Below are 15,757 nucleotides of genomic sequence, written 5' to 3'. Positions count from 1 at the left end.
TTTATGTTAATCAATTTTGATGAAAATAAGACTCCAGTAGTTTATAGATCAAAATTTAATCTAGAGTGTCCTTAAACTTTAGTTGGACAAAATAAAAAATTAACAACAATTGTTTTAATCAAAATTAAAAAATTTAATTGATTTTTGGTATAAATTAACACTTTTGCTTCCCACACCCCTCATTTTGCTTCCCACACCCCTCAATTTTTTATAAATTCAAAATACCCAAACTACCCTTCCCTCTTTATTCACTTAACCCTTCATTTCTATCTTCATCATCTTCATCTTCATTAACCTAACATTTTCAATCTTCTTCAATATTCTTCAATCATTTTGATACATTTCATCTTCAATAATCTTCAATCATTTTCAACATCTTCATCATCTTTATCATTATAGTGACTCAAATCAACTAGGTATGTATTTTGTTGGGTTTTGTAGCTTAATTTTTTTTCTTCAGAATCTGGGTTTCGTATGTGAACTGAGTTCACGTACGTTTACGTGAAATGAATGCACGTATTTGATAAAATTAAGAAAATTCAGATGTTACGTGAATTAAGATTGCGTACATCAATGGAGTTTTAAAATTTCATATAAACTACGTGAACTGATATAACGTAGGTGTACGTGAACTCAATTCACGTAGCAAACATGTGAATTGAATTCATGTACACATATGTGAACTGAGTTCACGTATAGGTAAGAATTTGAAAAATCTCAGTAATACGTGAACTGAGTTCATGTATGTTTACTTGAATTCAATTCACGTATTTGCTAGGTGAACTGACTTCACGTACACATACGTTATCTCAATCCACGTAAAAGTGATAAAATTTGGAATAATTATTCAAAAAACAACCATTGATGAACATTCAAAAAGAACCATTCAAAAAACCCTAAACTATTAAAAAAAACCATTGATAAACATTAAATAACAACAACCCGAAAACGAAAAACAACAATTGCTTACTTGATTGAAGATTATACTAGGTTTAGGGTTGAAAATGATTGAAGATTGCTTACTTGATTCAAGAATGTAGATGATTGAAGATGAATGTGTTAGGTTAATGAAGATGAAGATGATGAAGTTAGAAATGATGAGTTAATTGAATAAAGAGAGAAGGGTAATTTGGGTATTCAAGAGTTACAAAAAATTTAAGGGGTGTGGGAAGTAAATTAAGGGGTGTGGGAAGCAAAAGTGTAAATTAAAATTGAGTAAACGATATTTTGAGCCGTCCGATACAACAATCATATGCAATGACATATCACACTAAACTGAACCACCTTGGAATGAATCGAATTTCAATATCAAAGAAGAAGAAGCAACAATCACCTCAAATTGAAGGTAGTGGCAGTGGCATGGCCACAATCACAGTCACAAGAGAAAATAAACTCTCTCTCTTTCCACTTCTCTCTCTTCTCTGCTTCACTTCCATCTTCATTCTTCTCTCACAGTTCAAAAACACTTCATCTTCATCTTCAATTAACACTTTCTCTTCCATTCACACTTTCCAAATCGATAACAAAAACAACAACTTCGCATCATGTGATTACTCCCACGGAAAATGGATCTACGATGACTCTAGAGTTTCGAGATATGATAACACGTGTAAGGAGATCTTTAAAGGATGGAATTGCATCAAGGGAAATAAATCTAACGGTTTAGAACTTGCCAAGTGGCGTTGGAAACCTAATGGATGCAATGATCTCACTCAGTTTGATCCACTTCATTTTCTTAATGACTACACGCACACCAGCATTGGTACGGTTCTCCTTCTATCTCTCTTTGTTCACAAATCTGTTTGATATTCGACATGTGTAGTGTATCTGGTGTCATGTTTGTGCATGTTTAGTTTTGGATACAAAAATTGATTTTTGAATGTAAAGTGGTTAATTTTTTAATAAAGTAGTTGAACAAAACATATATGAAGTTAAAAATTAATATTCTGCTAGTTTCGCCCATGTTTTTCTGAACTGAATTCACATAACCTACATGAATTTAATTTACCAGATATGTGAATGTGAACTTAACTATGTTAGCGTAGGCTAAGTGAGTTCAATTCATGTAACCTATTTTGGGTGTAACCGGAAAAAAAGGGTGAAACTTGTAAAAGTGAAAAAATAATTATAAAGATAAAAGCTGCGATTTGTGGTTTCAAGGTAGAATAGATTAAGAACATTCAAACATCTCTAAATAAATTCTTCACTTTTGGAATCAATTTTGTCGGACTCTAAAAGTGAAACCAAACATATGCTAAGTGTGTGTTTGGTTTCGCGGTGAGATTGGCATAATCAGAAGCTATGCTGTGTCTGACAAGATACCAACATATATGATTATATTCAATCACTTTAAGTTTTAAATTATTATCAAAGTCAATGTGTATGCATCAGTGTTGTGTCTCGTGTTCGTGTATTTGTGTATGCTTCGTACTTGAAATGAAAATCAAAGTTGTGCTTTTTGGTATACTTGATAATGGGTGTGTTTCAGAAATGCAGGTTTTGTTGGGGATTCACTCAATAGGAACATGTTTGTGTCTCTTTTCTGCACTCTAAGAAGCAGTATCTCTGATGGACAGGTTAAGAAGTGGAGACCTGCTGGTGCTGACCGTGGATTTACCTTTCTCACTTACAATCTTACTATTGCTTATCACCGTACAAACCTTCTCGCACGATATGGTAGGTAAGCTAAGCTAAGCTTGCTTGCAGTCTTGTTTTTCTTATCTACAACGCCCAAACACCAGACACGATACTAACAATGACACTAACATGTAGAAACCAATAATAATTTGAAAATTTGGAAGTGATTAAATGTAACTACATGTGTTAATGTCATGTTGATGTCTGACACTGAACACGCCTTCAATACAAAGTATCGGTGCTACATAAATTGTTATGATATATGTGAATTTGCTTGTCAGATTTCTTTGAATTGATGATTGTATGATTGGTTTCAAATTGTGGTTGTGGTGTGATCCTTGATGTTGTGGAAAATTGTTGATTAATGTGATCGTAATTATGAACCACAGTGATCTGTTGGGGCGTCCAAAACCTTTATATTGTTCGTTTGATTGCGGTTAACAATTTAAAACTATGTTGTATACATGCTGCTGTTAGTTACTAAATGATTGCAGAACTTTCATCCAATTTGTGATTTTCTCCACAATGTATGTATGTGGTTGTTGCAGGAATTGCCTAGTGATGTGGTTGCAATTGCGAATGTGATTATCTCATACTGTGGCAAACTTTTATATTGCAACTATGTTGTGGATAGCGATTTAAAACTATGTGCTGTGCATGCTGCTCTTAGTTACTAGTTGTTTGCAGAACTTCAATCCATTTTATGTATTTCTCTACTATGTATATATATGATTTAAAGTTAATATAAGTAGGTTTTCTAGGCTATTTTTTATATGTTGCTATTTATGGAAATGTGATGGTTTACATTGTCTTATGTGCGATTATTATTGGACTGTGTAATGAAACTGTTTGTTACACCTTGTTGGCTTAGTTGTGGTTCTTTTTCCTCTGTTTGATTGATTTGATTGCAGATGGTCGGCTAGTGAGAATGGTGGTGCCTTAGAAAGTTTTGGATTCAAAGAGGGCTATAGAGTTGATGTTGATGTTCCGGATAGTACATGGGCACGAGCTGCAAGTTTCCACGATATTCTAATTTTTAACACTGGGCATTGGTAAGTAATAGTAGAGTGTTTTTATGATTTGTCGATGTGTCCTGTTTTGTATTTAGCTTCCCTCATTTCTAGTAATTGATGTTGGAAATTACAGATATTTGATAATGGGTGGGACCAGAGTTCCCAAGGGTTTGGTTTGATTTGATTGGAATGTCTTCTTGTGTGTGCATTTATTTTAAAGGTTCGCAAGCTAGCTAGCTATCCCTATTTGGTTTCATCAATCCTCTTGATCGTTGTGATTTGTTTACAATCAATGCAAATAATTCTTTCATTGCTCCGATTGCTTTTAATTTTCCTTTGTTTGAGTTGAGCTGATGTCAGAGTTGTTGTTCAACAATTTGAGATACTTTAGTTGTATGATGATCTGGTTTAACCATACATATAATTCTTTTACTGCTTATTTGTTATTTTTCTTTGTATAAGTTGATGTTTGTAGCTGTTTGTTGCAAAAATTTGATAAAATGTACTAGATTTTAATTATGTTTATCTGATTCTGCTTGGTTCATATAAACAGGTGGTGGGCCCCTTCAAAATTTGACCCTGTGAAGTCACCTATGCTTTTCTTCAAGAAGGGTGAACCAGTGATACCCCCATTACGTCCAGATCAAGGCCTTGATATGGTTTTAGAGCACATGGTAATGTCTTTTCTTTCTATTTCACTTTATAGGAACTTGGAACTTATCAATTGTTATCGATAGCTCTGAAGTTTACCTGATAGAGTAACAATTACCTAGGTATATCATGTTGATTGATCGATCCGATAGTTTTTGCTTCTACTGAATTTTGTACATCTGGTTCCATAATGATTGTTTCCTTCCATTTTTATAGATGACCAATTTTATGTTATAAATAGAGGAAGGTTGCATGAAGAATATAGAACGGTCAATGTGATCTTTCTCTTCAACTGACACGTCGGTATTTGAGAATTATTTCGAGCATTAGCATAAAGATCAAGTATTCTGCAAAACAATGAACATCTAAATTGAACAGTTTTTCTATTAGGAACATAAGTCTTCTGAAATCATTAAACTTTTAAGTTGAGAAATTAATTCTCTCTGCAACTGATGATGATTAGGATACTCCTAAAACATAAATTTGATTTATTGCTTTGATTCTTGGAATAACTGCAAATGCAACTATGAAATTACAGCTTATCCAAGCAGGTATGTGATTGTACATTTTTCTACATTCTGCATGTTTGATATGATAAGGGGTTTCTTTACAGATTTCATATGTGGAGGAAAGAGCACGACCAGGCGCAGTCAAAATTTTCCGTACTCAATCACCCCGGCATTTTGAGGGTGGAGACTGGGATCAAGGTGGTTCCTGTCAAAGGGATCGACCTATATCGGCAGAACAGGTGGATCCATTTAGTTATTAATTTTCATATGCAATTCCTCTCGTAAATGTGACTGTTCTATTATTATTTTTTTTGTGCTTAATTGTTGAATAAGCTGACTTTAGAATTTTGTTGCCCTTTTGTAGGTAGAAGAACTTTTCTCCGTGAAGAATAACGGGACTAATGTGGAGGTTCGATTGGTCAATGAACACCTTGTTAAGGCTCTAAAAGGATCCGGTTTCGATATTTTGAATATCACACACTTAAGTGAGTTTAGGGCTGATGCTCACCCTGCTTCTGCTGGTGGGAAAAAACATGATGATTGCATGCATTGGTGCTTACCTGGAATTACAGATACATGGAATGACTTGTTTGTAGAGCATTTAAATAGCATCAAACATAGGAGTTGATAAAGTGATTATTATGCTAAATAGAGAAGAAAAACAAAAGCACTTCCAAGTGCATCTTGTTTGCAGAGGGTTTTCTTGGGATTTTAATGTTTAGGAGTAACACAAATATATAGGGATAGTTTGCTTGTCTTGAATTTAAATATTTTCATGTGCCTTTGTTTCCTTTTAGTTCACTTTTCATGTGCCTTTGTCCTATCAGCATGATAATCACATTTTTCTCCCCCTTACTGATTTTTTTACTAATATTCCTCATTTTCTAAGAATTGAAAAAGTGGGAGAAAATGCATTGCAGAATAAAGTAATATTCTTGAGGTTCCTATGCATGATTAAAATTACGTAATTATTCCCCAAAATAATAGGGACCCGGTTGGACCTCAAAAAGGGGAATATTAGGGGTGCCCTTCATATTACTATAGAACTAATATATTCATCTCACCGCTTTTCTCGATAAAATTAACATATTTTGTAACATTAATTTATTTTTCAATTTTATTTTTAATGTTAAGAAAGTTGCTACTTTTCGACCAAATATAATGAGGTTGATTGTAGCAGTCCAGCCTTTGCCACAATTGAAAATAGCGACTTTTGTTTGTGAGAATTGAATTCGGTATTTGGGAGAATTGCATCTATTCATTCCTATTATCAATTGAGTTGTAGATAAATTGTGCGTCGGTATTTATCTCTTAGGTATCGACGGTAAGGATTGGACTATTTTATATATTTTTCTAAAAATAATAGTATTTTAGTGTACATATTTAAAAAAAAATAAAATTTTAGACGATTTTACGTGTATATATACACTACGCCAAAAATGACATTTAACAGCGCCCATTTTACAGCGCTTGCTAAACACAAGCGCTGTTGTAATTATATTTTAAAAATAACGGAACCTATTACAGCGCTTTTTGATGCAAAGCGCTGTAAAACAAGCGCTGTAGTAGGTCATATAACGTTGGCGCATCACGTTATAAGGCTTTTACAGCGCTTGTCAAAAAAGCGCTGTAAAAGGAAGCGCTTTCGCGAATCAGTTACAGCGCTTTTTTCACAAGCGCTGTAAAACACATGCGCTTTCATTGAATTTAACTACCTATTACAGCGCGTTTTTCACAAGCGCTGTAAAACACATGCGCTTTCATTGAATTTAACTACCTATTACAGCGCGTTTTTCACAAGCGCTGTAAAATACATCTTTCAAATAATTATATACGTTGCGAACCCTAATATCCTCTACGTACTGTGCGGCCATCTACGTTGTCTAAGGTATTTTTTACACATGATCTGTTATGTTTTGAAATTGTCAAAAATTGTCAAAAACTCATACCACATGATCTGTTCTGTTTTGAAATTGTCAAAAATTGTCAAAAACTCATACCACATGATCTGTTCTGTTTTGAAATTGTCAAAAATTGTCAAAAACTCATACCACATGATCTGTTCTGTTTTGAAATTGTCAAAAATTGTCAAAAACTCATACCACATGATCTGTTCTGTTTTGAAATTGTCAAAAATTGTCAAAAACTCATACCACATGATCTGTTCTGTTTTGAAATTGTTAGTTGATATTGGTTTCTTTTTGAAACTTGTTGATATGTTTTGAAAGCTTATTATTTTTGTTACTGCATTTATATAGGTGGTATAATATGGATAGGAAATGGATTTCAGCCAATCGATTGTCAAAAGAGTATGAAATTGGAGTGAAGGAGTTTGTTGAGTTTGCAGTGAAGAATGCAAAAGATCCAAATAGAGTAGTTTGTCCTTGTTTAAAATGTTGTTTTGGAAAACGTGTTAGAGAAGATGAATTAGAAGGACATCTAGTATGTAATGGAATTGATCAAAGCTACACATGTTGGATAAGACATGGTGAGAAAAAAAAAGGAAACATTAATTTTGAGAATAGTTCTACATATGCTTCAACTGATTTCGATACAGATACATATGAGCCGGACCGAGTTGATGAGATTGCAAAAGCAGTTGAAGAAGATCTTCGAGATTGTCCTAAAATGTTTGAAAGTTTGTTGAGTGATGCAGAGAAAGAATTATATAATGGTTGTACTAAATTCACAAGACTGTCAGCGATATTAAAGTTGTACAACTTAAAAGCGAGTAATGGATGGTCTGATAAAAGCTTTACGGAATTATTAACACTCATAAAAGATATGTTGCCAGATGATAATGAACTTCCCAGTCGAACCTACGAGGCTAAACGGATTTTGTGTTCTATTGGAATGAGTTACGAAAGGATTCATGCGTGTCCTAACGATTGCATTTTATTTCGAAACGAATATGAACTACTTAAGGCGTGTCCGAAATGCAATGTCTCTCGATATAAGAAGAAAGAATCTACTCCAGCAAAAGTCGTGTGGTATTTTCCTATAATACCAAGATTTAGGCGCATGTATCGCAGTGAAGAAGATTCAAAACACTTGACATGGCATGCAGATGAAAGAATTAGAGATGGAATGTTTCGACACCCTGCAGATTCCCCACAATGGGCAAAAATTGATCACGAGTATCCTGAATTCGGGATAGAGTCAAGAAATCTAAGACTTGCACTTTCTACTGATGGAATGAATCCACATGGTCTTCAAAGCATCTCACATAGCACGTGGCCTGTGATTTTGGTAATATATAACCTACCTCCATGGTTATGTATGAAGCGTAAGTTTATGATGTTGTCTCTGTTAATTTCTGGACCCAAACAACCGGGGAATGATATCGACGTATACTTGACTCCTCTAATCGAAAATTTAAAAAGTATGTGGGAGACAGGTGTGGAAGTTTATGATGGGTATAAGAAAGAATGTTTCAATTTAAGGGTTATGTTGTTCGGCATAATTAATGATTTTCCAGCATATGGTAATTTATCAGGATATAGCATTAAAGGTCAGTGTGCATGTCCTATATGTGAAGAGAGTACAAATTGGATGCGGTTGAAACATTGTAAGAAGAATGTGTTTCTTGGACATCGTAGATTTTTACCTTATAGTCATCAGTATCGTGGGTGGAGAAATGCATTCAATGGAAAATCAGAGGAAGGTAAAGCTCCTTTAGCACCGACTGGATATCAAATACTTGAAAAAGTACAAGGTTTGACCAATAAATTTGGCAAACCTTTTGCGGGAGAGCTGGTGAAAACTGGGTGGAAGAAAAAGTCAATTTTCTTTGAATTGCCATATTGGAAGTCATTGTATGTAAGACATTTCCTCGATGTGATGCATATTGAAAAAAATGTATTTGAAAGTGTTATTGGTACGTTACTCAATGTTCCAGGAAAGTCTAAAGATGGCGTCAATGCAAGATTGGACTTGGTCGATATGGGAATAAGAAATGAACTGGCTCCAGTAAAGAAAGGAAATCGCACATATCTACCTCCAGCCGCTCATACTCTATCTAGAAAGGAAAAAATTGTTTTATGTAAATTTCTACACGAAGTTAAAGTTCCAGAAGGATACTCTTCGAACATTAAAAATTTGGTTTGTATGAAAGACCTCAAGTTAAAAGGTTTGAAGACCCATGATTGTCATATTATAATGGAGCATTTGCTACCAATAGGTATACGTTCCATTTTACCTGAAAAAGTTCGACTAGCCTTAACTAGATTATGTTTCTTCTTCAGGGAAATTTGTAGTAAAGTGATCGACCCTCAGAAATTACCGACATTGCAGAGGGAAATTGTTGTTACTTTGTGTGAGCTTGAAATGTATTTCCCACCATCGTTTTTTGATATAATGGTTCACCTTACTGTTCATCTGGTTAAGGAGACACAACTTTGTGGGCCAGCTTATATGAGATGGATGTATCCGATAGAACGATATATGAAAATATTAAAAGGGTACGTAAAAAGTAGAAGTCGACCAGAAGGTTGTATTGCTGAACGATACATTGTTGAAGAGGCTGCTGAATTTTGTACTGAATATCTGTCCAATGTTGAATCCATAGGGCTTCCCATGTCTCGTCATTCGGGAAGACTATCAGGAGAAGGGATAACTGGAAGGAGACTACTGACTATATCAAGGACAGAATGGGAGCAGGCACAATTGTATGTTCTGCACAATGATGATGAGGTTCAACCGTATGTTACAATACACATTGATCAGTTATCTCGTTTGAACATGAATAGGAATCAAAATTGGATAACTCGAGAGCACAATCGAAGTTTTGTAACATGGTTAAAAAATCACATAATGTCAAAATTTGATATAGACCCCGGATCAATTTCAAATAGATTGAGGTGGCTAGCAAATGGTCCGAGCTTACATGTCTTTTCTTACACTGGTTATGTTATTAACGGCTACACATTTTATACCAAAGAACAAGATGATCAGACCACTATGCAAAATAGTGGAGTCACTCTCGTAGCTGAAGCGATGCATGTCTCAAGTGCAAAAGACAAAAACCCAATATATGCAAATCTATCATATTTTGGGGTTATCGAGCGCATATGGGAGTTAGACTACACAATGTTTCGTGTTCCCATATTTGGTTGCAAGTGGGTCGATAATAATAATGGCGTTCGGATTGATGAGTCAGGATTCTTGCTTGTCGATTTTAATAGGGTGGGATACAAAGACGAGCCTTTTATTTTAGCGTCGCAAGCTCAACAAGTGTTTTATGTCACTGATCCTTCTAATGATAAATGGTCTGTTGTCCTATCGACCAATAAAATAAGTGATGATAACAATAATGATGAAGATGTTGGTAATGATCTTTTATTTGCAACATCACAACAACCACATGAAATTGATTCAACTGATGATGGTTTATATCTTAGAGATGATCATGATGAGGGAATTTGGATTAATCCATCGTTTCGTATTGTAAATGGACAAACAAATGTGAATGTCACCAGGAAAAGAAGAAGGGCATCTTAATGTATATATATGTTTAATTGTTTTATATAAGCTATGCATGTAATCTGAACTGTGTTATTGTAAATATGCATGTAATCTGAATTGAGTGTTTTATACTAAGTTCTGATTAATTTATTTTCTGATTAATTTATTTTCTGCTTATATTTAGCTTGATTTGAGTGTTTTATACCAAGTTCATGTAACAATGAGTGTTTTATATTTAGCTTGATTTACATGAACTGAACTGAATATAAATTAGTAATTTACATGAACTGAACTGAACTGAATAGAGAGATTCTCTTTTGCTCAGTGCATATATATATATAGATTCTTCAGAATACTCATTTCTAATAATTCATCATCTCCTAAAGTATTGTGATAAAGACAATGATAACAATATTTTTAATCCAATAAACAATGATAAAAATGTTTTTAATGTCATCCCAACCCAAATAAACCAAACACAAAAATAAAATAAAGAGACATTTTACAGCGCTTATCTTAAAAAGCGCTGTAAAAGATCCTTTTAAAAATAAAATAATGAGTGTTTTATACCTTTTACAGCGCTTTTCACACAAAGCGCTGTAAACGACTCTTTTGAAAGTGAGTAAAAAAGACATTTTACAGCGCTTATTTGACAAAGCGCTGTAAAAAAGCTTTAAAAATAATATTCATCAGACACCTAATTTCTTCAAACACCTTGTACGCATCATGGGAATCCAAAAAACATCAGACACAAACCCATTTCTTCAAACACCTTGTACGCATCATGGGAATCCAAAAAACATCAGACACAAACCCATTTCTTCAAACACCTTGTACGCATCATGGGAATCCCCAAAAACACCAGACACAAACCCATTTTTCGCAACATGGCAATGATCCTGAATACCAATTAAGTTTCGATTTAAGAAGGAAAGAGAATGTAAAGAGATAAAAAGGGTGTTGAGGTGGAGATTGAATTGTGAAAGAGTAAGCTTTGATGTTTGTGAAGAAGATGCATAAAAGGAGAAGAGTTTGGTGAAGAGGAAGGGATTTTTGTGGTGACCAGTTACTACTATGTGGGTTTTGCATGCATGTTGAGCTTGTTTAAAAAATAACATAACATAACAAAACACAAAAACAATAAGGCCTTTTACAGCGCTTATTTGGAAAAAGCGCTGTAAAAGAGCCTTTTAAAATTAACATAAAGAGACATTTTAGAGCGCTTATGTGGAAAAGCGCTGTAAAAGGCTTTAAAAAACATTCATATAACATAATAACACACGGAGGTCTTTTACAGCGCTTATTTGGGAAAAGCGCTGTAAAAGAGCCTCTTAAAATTAACATAAAGAGACATTTTAGAGCGCTTATGTGTAAAAGCGCTGTAAAAGGCATTCAAATAACATAATAACACACGGAGGTCTTTTACAGCGCTTATTTGAAAAAAGCGCTGTAAAAGAGCCTTTTAAAAATTTAACTAAAGAAGCCTTTTAGAGCGCTTATGTGTGAAAGCGCTGTAAAAGGCATTCATATAACATAATAACACACGGAGGTCTTTTACAGCGCTTATTTGAAAAAAGCGCTGTAAAAGAGCCTTTTAAAAATTTAACTAAAGAAGCCTTTTAGAGCGCTTATGTGTGAAAGCGCTGTAAAAGGCATTCATATAACATAATAACACACGGAGGTCTTTTACAGCGCTTATTTGAAAAAAGCGCTGTAAAAGGCATTCAAATAACATAATAACACACGGAGGTCTTTTACAGCGCTTATTTGAAAAAAGCGCTGTAAAAGGCATTCAAATAACATAATAACACACGGAGGTCTTTTACAGCGCTTATTTGAAAAAAGCGCTGTAAAAGAGCCTTTTAAAAATTTAACTAAAGAAGCCTTTTAGAGCGCTTTACAAAATAAGCGCTGTAAAAGGCTTATAAAAAGCGCTGTAAAAGTGTTACGTATATATAACAGTTACCTCTTCAGTTTCCTCTTCATTACGTAACCTTCATCTCAACCTTCATTTCTTCTCTTCTTTTGCAAACCCTATCATCCCGTCCTTTACGAACCTTATTTCCACGATCATCTCCTTCATTTCGAACCTTATTTCCATCCAAGATCATCTCTCCCATTTCACACAATATATTTTCATTGAAATACGTAACCCTCATTACGTATTTCTTCAAACCGTATTTCTGTGAACCATATTTCTGTGAACTTTCTGCAAACCCTCTTTTCTTTGCATTTCGTCTTTCTTCGAACCATCATTATTCAGGTATTGATGTTATTAAATTTTTGTAATCATTAGAATGCATGTTGAGCTTTTTTAAGATATACTGATACATGTTGAGTTTGTTTATAATAATGCATGATCCATGTTGAGCTTGTTGATGTTATACTAAAGTGCATGTTGAACTTGTTGTAGTTAAATGGATACAAACAAAGATTTAGAAGTTCAAAATGAAGAAGTTGGCACCTCTAAGACTTACGAAAAAGAAGTCAAACGTGGTGCAACTATCATGCAAAGGGTGATTAAAGCACGGAGCAGTGGCATTAAATTTGAGGTATACTATATATACTCTGTTTGCTGTGTGTTTTTTTATCTTTTTTTAGGGTTTAGGGCATGTACTTACTATATGAGTTTATTAGGTTGGCTGGAACGAGAGTGGTCAGCCAGTTGACCCCAACAGCTCCATGTTTGTAAGCTACATTGGGGCTGTTGTTCGTCAAAATGTCCCAATAACAATAGACAACTGGAGAGATAAGGCGTTGAAGGATGCCAAAGATATCATCTGGAATGACATTCAAGTAAATATTTTGATCTACTCTTTTGTCATTTATAATTTTTTTTCTGTAAAATACATTACTTATAATTGTTTTCATTGCAGACCACTTTTGTTCTTGATGAGGAACGAAAGTCATATGTTTTGAGAGTTGCTGGGAAAATCCATCGTGGATTTAGATCCCATCTCTCAAATTTCTATCTAAAAGATAGAGAAGGAAACACAAATGCTGAACCTCCAAAGATATATCAACATTATATATCAAAGGATGAATGGAGTGCATTTGTTTCCAAACGTTCTGACCCGGCGTTTGTCGTAAGTGATTAATTTATTAGCATTTGTGTTTTATTATTCATATTCGTAGCGTATTTTAAATTTTTACACAATTGCTATTTTTTTTTTATATAGAATATTAGTAAGGCAAATCGCGAACGGGCAAGCAACCCAAAACACCCATACAAGAAATCACGTATGGGATATGCACGCCTTGAACAAAAAATTGTAAGTAATTAAACATCACTTGTAATTTGTATTATAAACTATAGTGTGTAACTAATTTGTATTATTTTGTTTATGATTTTAACGAATAGAGAAAAGACACCCAAGCCGATCAACCCTTGGGTCGTCATATCTTATGGAAGGAAGCGCGTGTTAACAAAGAAGGAGTGGTTGATAATGAAAATGTCAAGAAAGTTGTAGAACTTTGTGTAAGTATATTATCACTTTAATATTTTTTAATATTGTATTTTAAAAATGCTATTGAACTTATCTTTTTAATGTTACATGTATTTTAGGAAACTATTGAACAAAGTTCTGAAACTCAAGAGGGCAACAAGGATACGTGCAGGGACATTCTTGGGAAAGTGTTTAATGTCCCTGAGTATTCCGGTCGAGTGAGGGGGAAAGGATTTGGCGTAACTCCCAAAAGCTTTTTTCCTCAAGAGAAGCGCCAAAAACCTTCCAACGAGGAAGTATTAGAGAAGCTCAGAATCTTATCGGAGCAAGTGGCACTCTTGGTGAATACGAATAAAGACAAGCAACTTCCGGTTCAGCTCCAACCTGAAATACAAATGGAGAGTGAAACCGGGAGTTGCAACGTCGGTTTGAAGAGTATTCCCGAGGTAATTAATTACTTACTACTTACTTGCTTATGTAATTACTTATGTATTAAACAAACTTATATATTAACTGTACTTATGTTTTAACTATTGATGTAGGGTGTCACTACATGTGTCCTATACTTGTCCTCGCCGACTCAACGGAAGGTGGGAAAAGGAATATTGCACAATACTTCGGGAGAAGTATTGCACAATATTCCGATCCCCGCGGGCCATGTCAAAGTATCGCCTACGGTTGCTTTCGAACCAACTGCACCGTTGCCCATACCGGACAACGATGGAGATATGAAGTTCTTAAGCGACGCTATTGGCAGTTACGTGGCATGGCCCACACACCTTGTTGCCCTCGAAAAAAAGATTCCCAAGGACAAATCAGTTACATCTCCCGAAAAGGTTTGTCACATTTATTGCCTAAGGTTTTTTATTTTTTCAGATTCAATAAACTAACATTTTACCTCATTTTTGTAGGTCCAAATAAATAAACCACCCCTACAGCCAAAAAAAGGCAGCAGACCTCAAAAATTGGAGGTTAATAGGGCTGCCAAACTACAAAGGCTGGAGGGTAATAAAGCTGCAAAACTTGCAGCAACAAAAAATCTGGATCGGGGAAAATCGGTCGCTGCTGCTGCTGCTCCTAATAAAAGTCAGCCACGCCTTGGTAAATACGGGGCGTGTCTTGACATCCAAATAAAAAGGAACATGGGCAGCAGCAACGATTCGCCCATTGTACAAATGAATCAAGACATCTTTGGAGATGAGTATATTGAATACCTCGAAAAGGAGCAAATGTACGATCTTCTCGAACATAAGGAGCTGAGTGTTACTGTAATCAGCTTGTACATAAGGTAAAAAATACTTTTAATTGCATTTATTTGTAATTAATTAAATGTATTGGTAATTAATCTAGTTTAAAATTTTCATTGAAGGTTTTTGTACGAGAAGGTCGTGTGCACGAGGAAACTGTCAAATAAATACTCATTCTTGTCTCCGCATAAGATGTCGATGTTCAAACTCGATCCAGACAATGTAAAACACTACATTGTAGATATGTTTTTAAGAAATAAAGAAAGTGATAAATTGTTCTTGGCACCATATAATTCAGGGTACGTAATTTTATCTTTTTTAATTGATGAGAATTTAATTTATTAGTTGTCTATAAACAAAATTGCTTAACCAATTTTTTGTTGTTGTAGGGCACATTGGGTGCTATTTGCAATCAATGCGGTCTCTGAAGTGATATACTATTTGTGAAGTGATTTTGGATCAAAAATAATTTTGGATACAAAGATAAAAGACAGCGCTTTTTTTAAAAAATGCCATAAAAAGCTAAAAAGCGCTTTTCATTTCAAATAATTAATTTACAGCGTTTAAAAAAAAAAACACACATTTTACAGCGCTTTTTTTACAAAGCGCTGTAAAATGTTGTTCTAAAGCGCTTTAATGGTGCACCTTTTATAGCGCTTTCGTGAGAAAGCGCTGTAAAATGTACAAGAAAAGCGCTGTAAAATGTAGACCCATAATATGAAATTATGGGTGGACTTTTTACAGCGCTTTTTTGAGAAAGCGCTGTAATATGCACACCCATATATGAAATT

At 34.5% G+C, this 15,757-nt stretch overlaps 1 protein-coding gene across 1 annotated transcript; it reads left to right on the top strand.

Moving 5' to 3' along the window:
* The first annotated feature begins 1,186 nt into the window (after window positions 1-1,186).
* Window positions 1,187-5,611, top strand: LOC101504409 (protein trichome birefringence-like 13). The gene is made up of 6 exons (XM_004507218.4): window positions 1,187-1,762; window positions 2,497-2,680; window positions 3,549-3,689; window positions 4,204-4,324; window positions 4,915-5,049; window positions 5,175-5,611. The coding sequence occupies exons 1-6, from the start codon at window positions 1,258-1,260 to the stop codon at window positions 5,436-5,438; spliced, it is 1,350 nt and encodes a 449-aa protein (XP_004507275.1). The 5' UTR covers window positions 1,187-1,257; the 3' UTR covers window positions 5,439-5,611.
* The last annotated feature ends 10,146 nt before the right edge of the window (window positions 5,612-15,757 follow it).

This window comes from Cicer arietinum, chromosome 2, assembly GCF_000331145.2.
Source record: "Cicer arietinum cultivar CDC Frontier isolate Library 1 chromosome 2, Cicar.CDCFrontier_v2.0, whole genome shotgun sequence".
NCBI classification, from domain to species: domain Eukaryota; kingdom Viridiplantae; phylum Streptophyta; class Magnoliopsida; order Fabales; family Fabaceae; genus Cicer; species Cicer arietinum.
Note: the sequence above shows the minus strand (reverse complement) of the source record. Positions and strands in the feature narration are given on the sequence as shown.

Coding starts and splice junctions, on each gene's coding strand:
- LOC101504409 (XM_004507218.4), top strand. CDS start 1,258: ATGACATATCACACTAAACTGAACCACCTTGGAATGAATCGAATTTCA. Junction 1,763..2,496: donor CTACACGCACACCAGCATTG/GTACGGTTCTCC, acceptor TCAGAAATGCAG/GTTTTGTTGGGGATTCACTC. Junction 2,681..3,548: donor CTTCTCGCACGATATGGTAG/GTAAGCTAAGCT, acceptor ATTTGATTGCAG/ATGGTCGGCTAGTGAGAATG.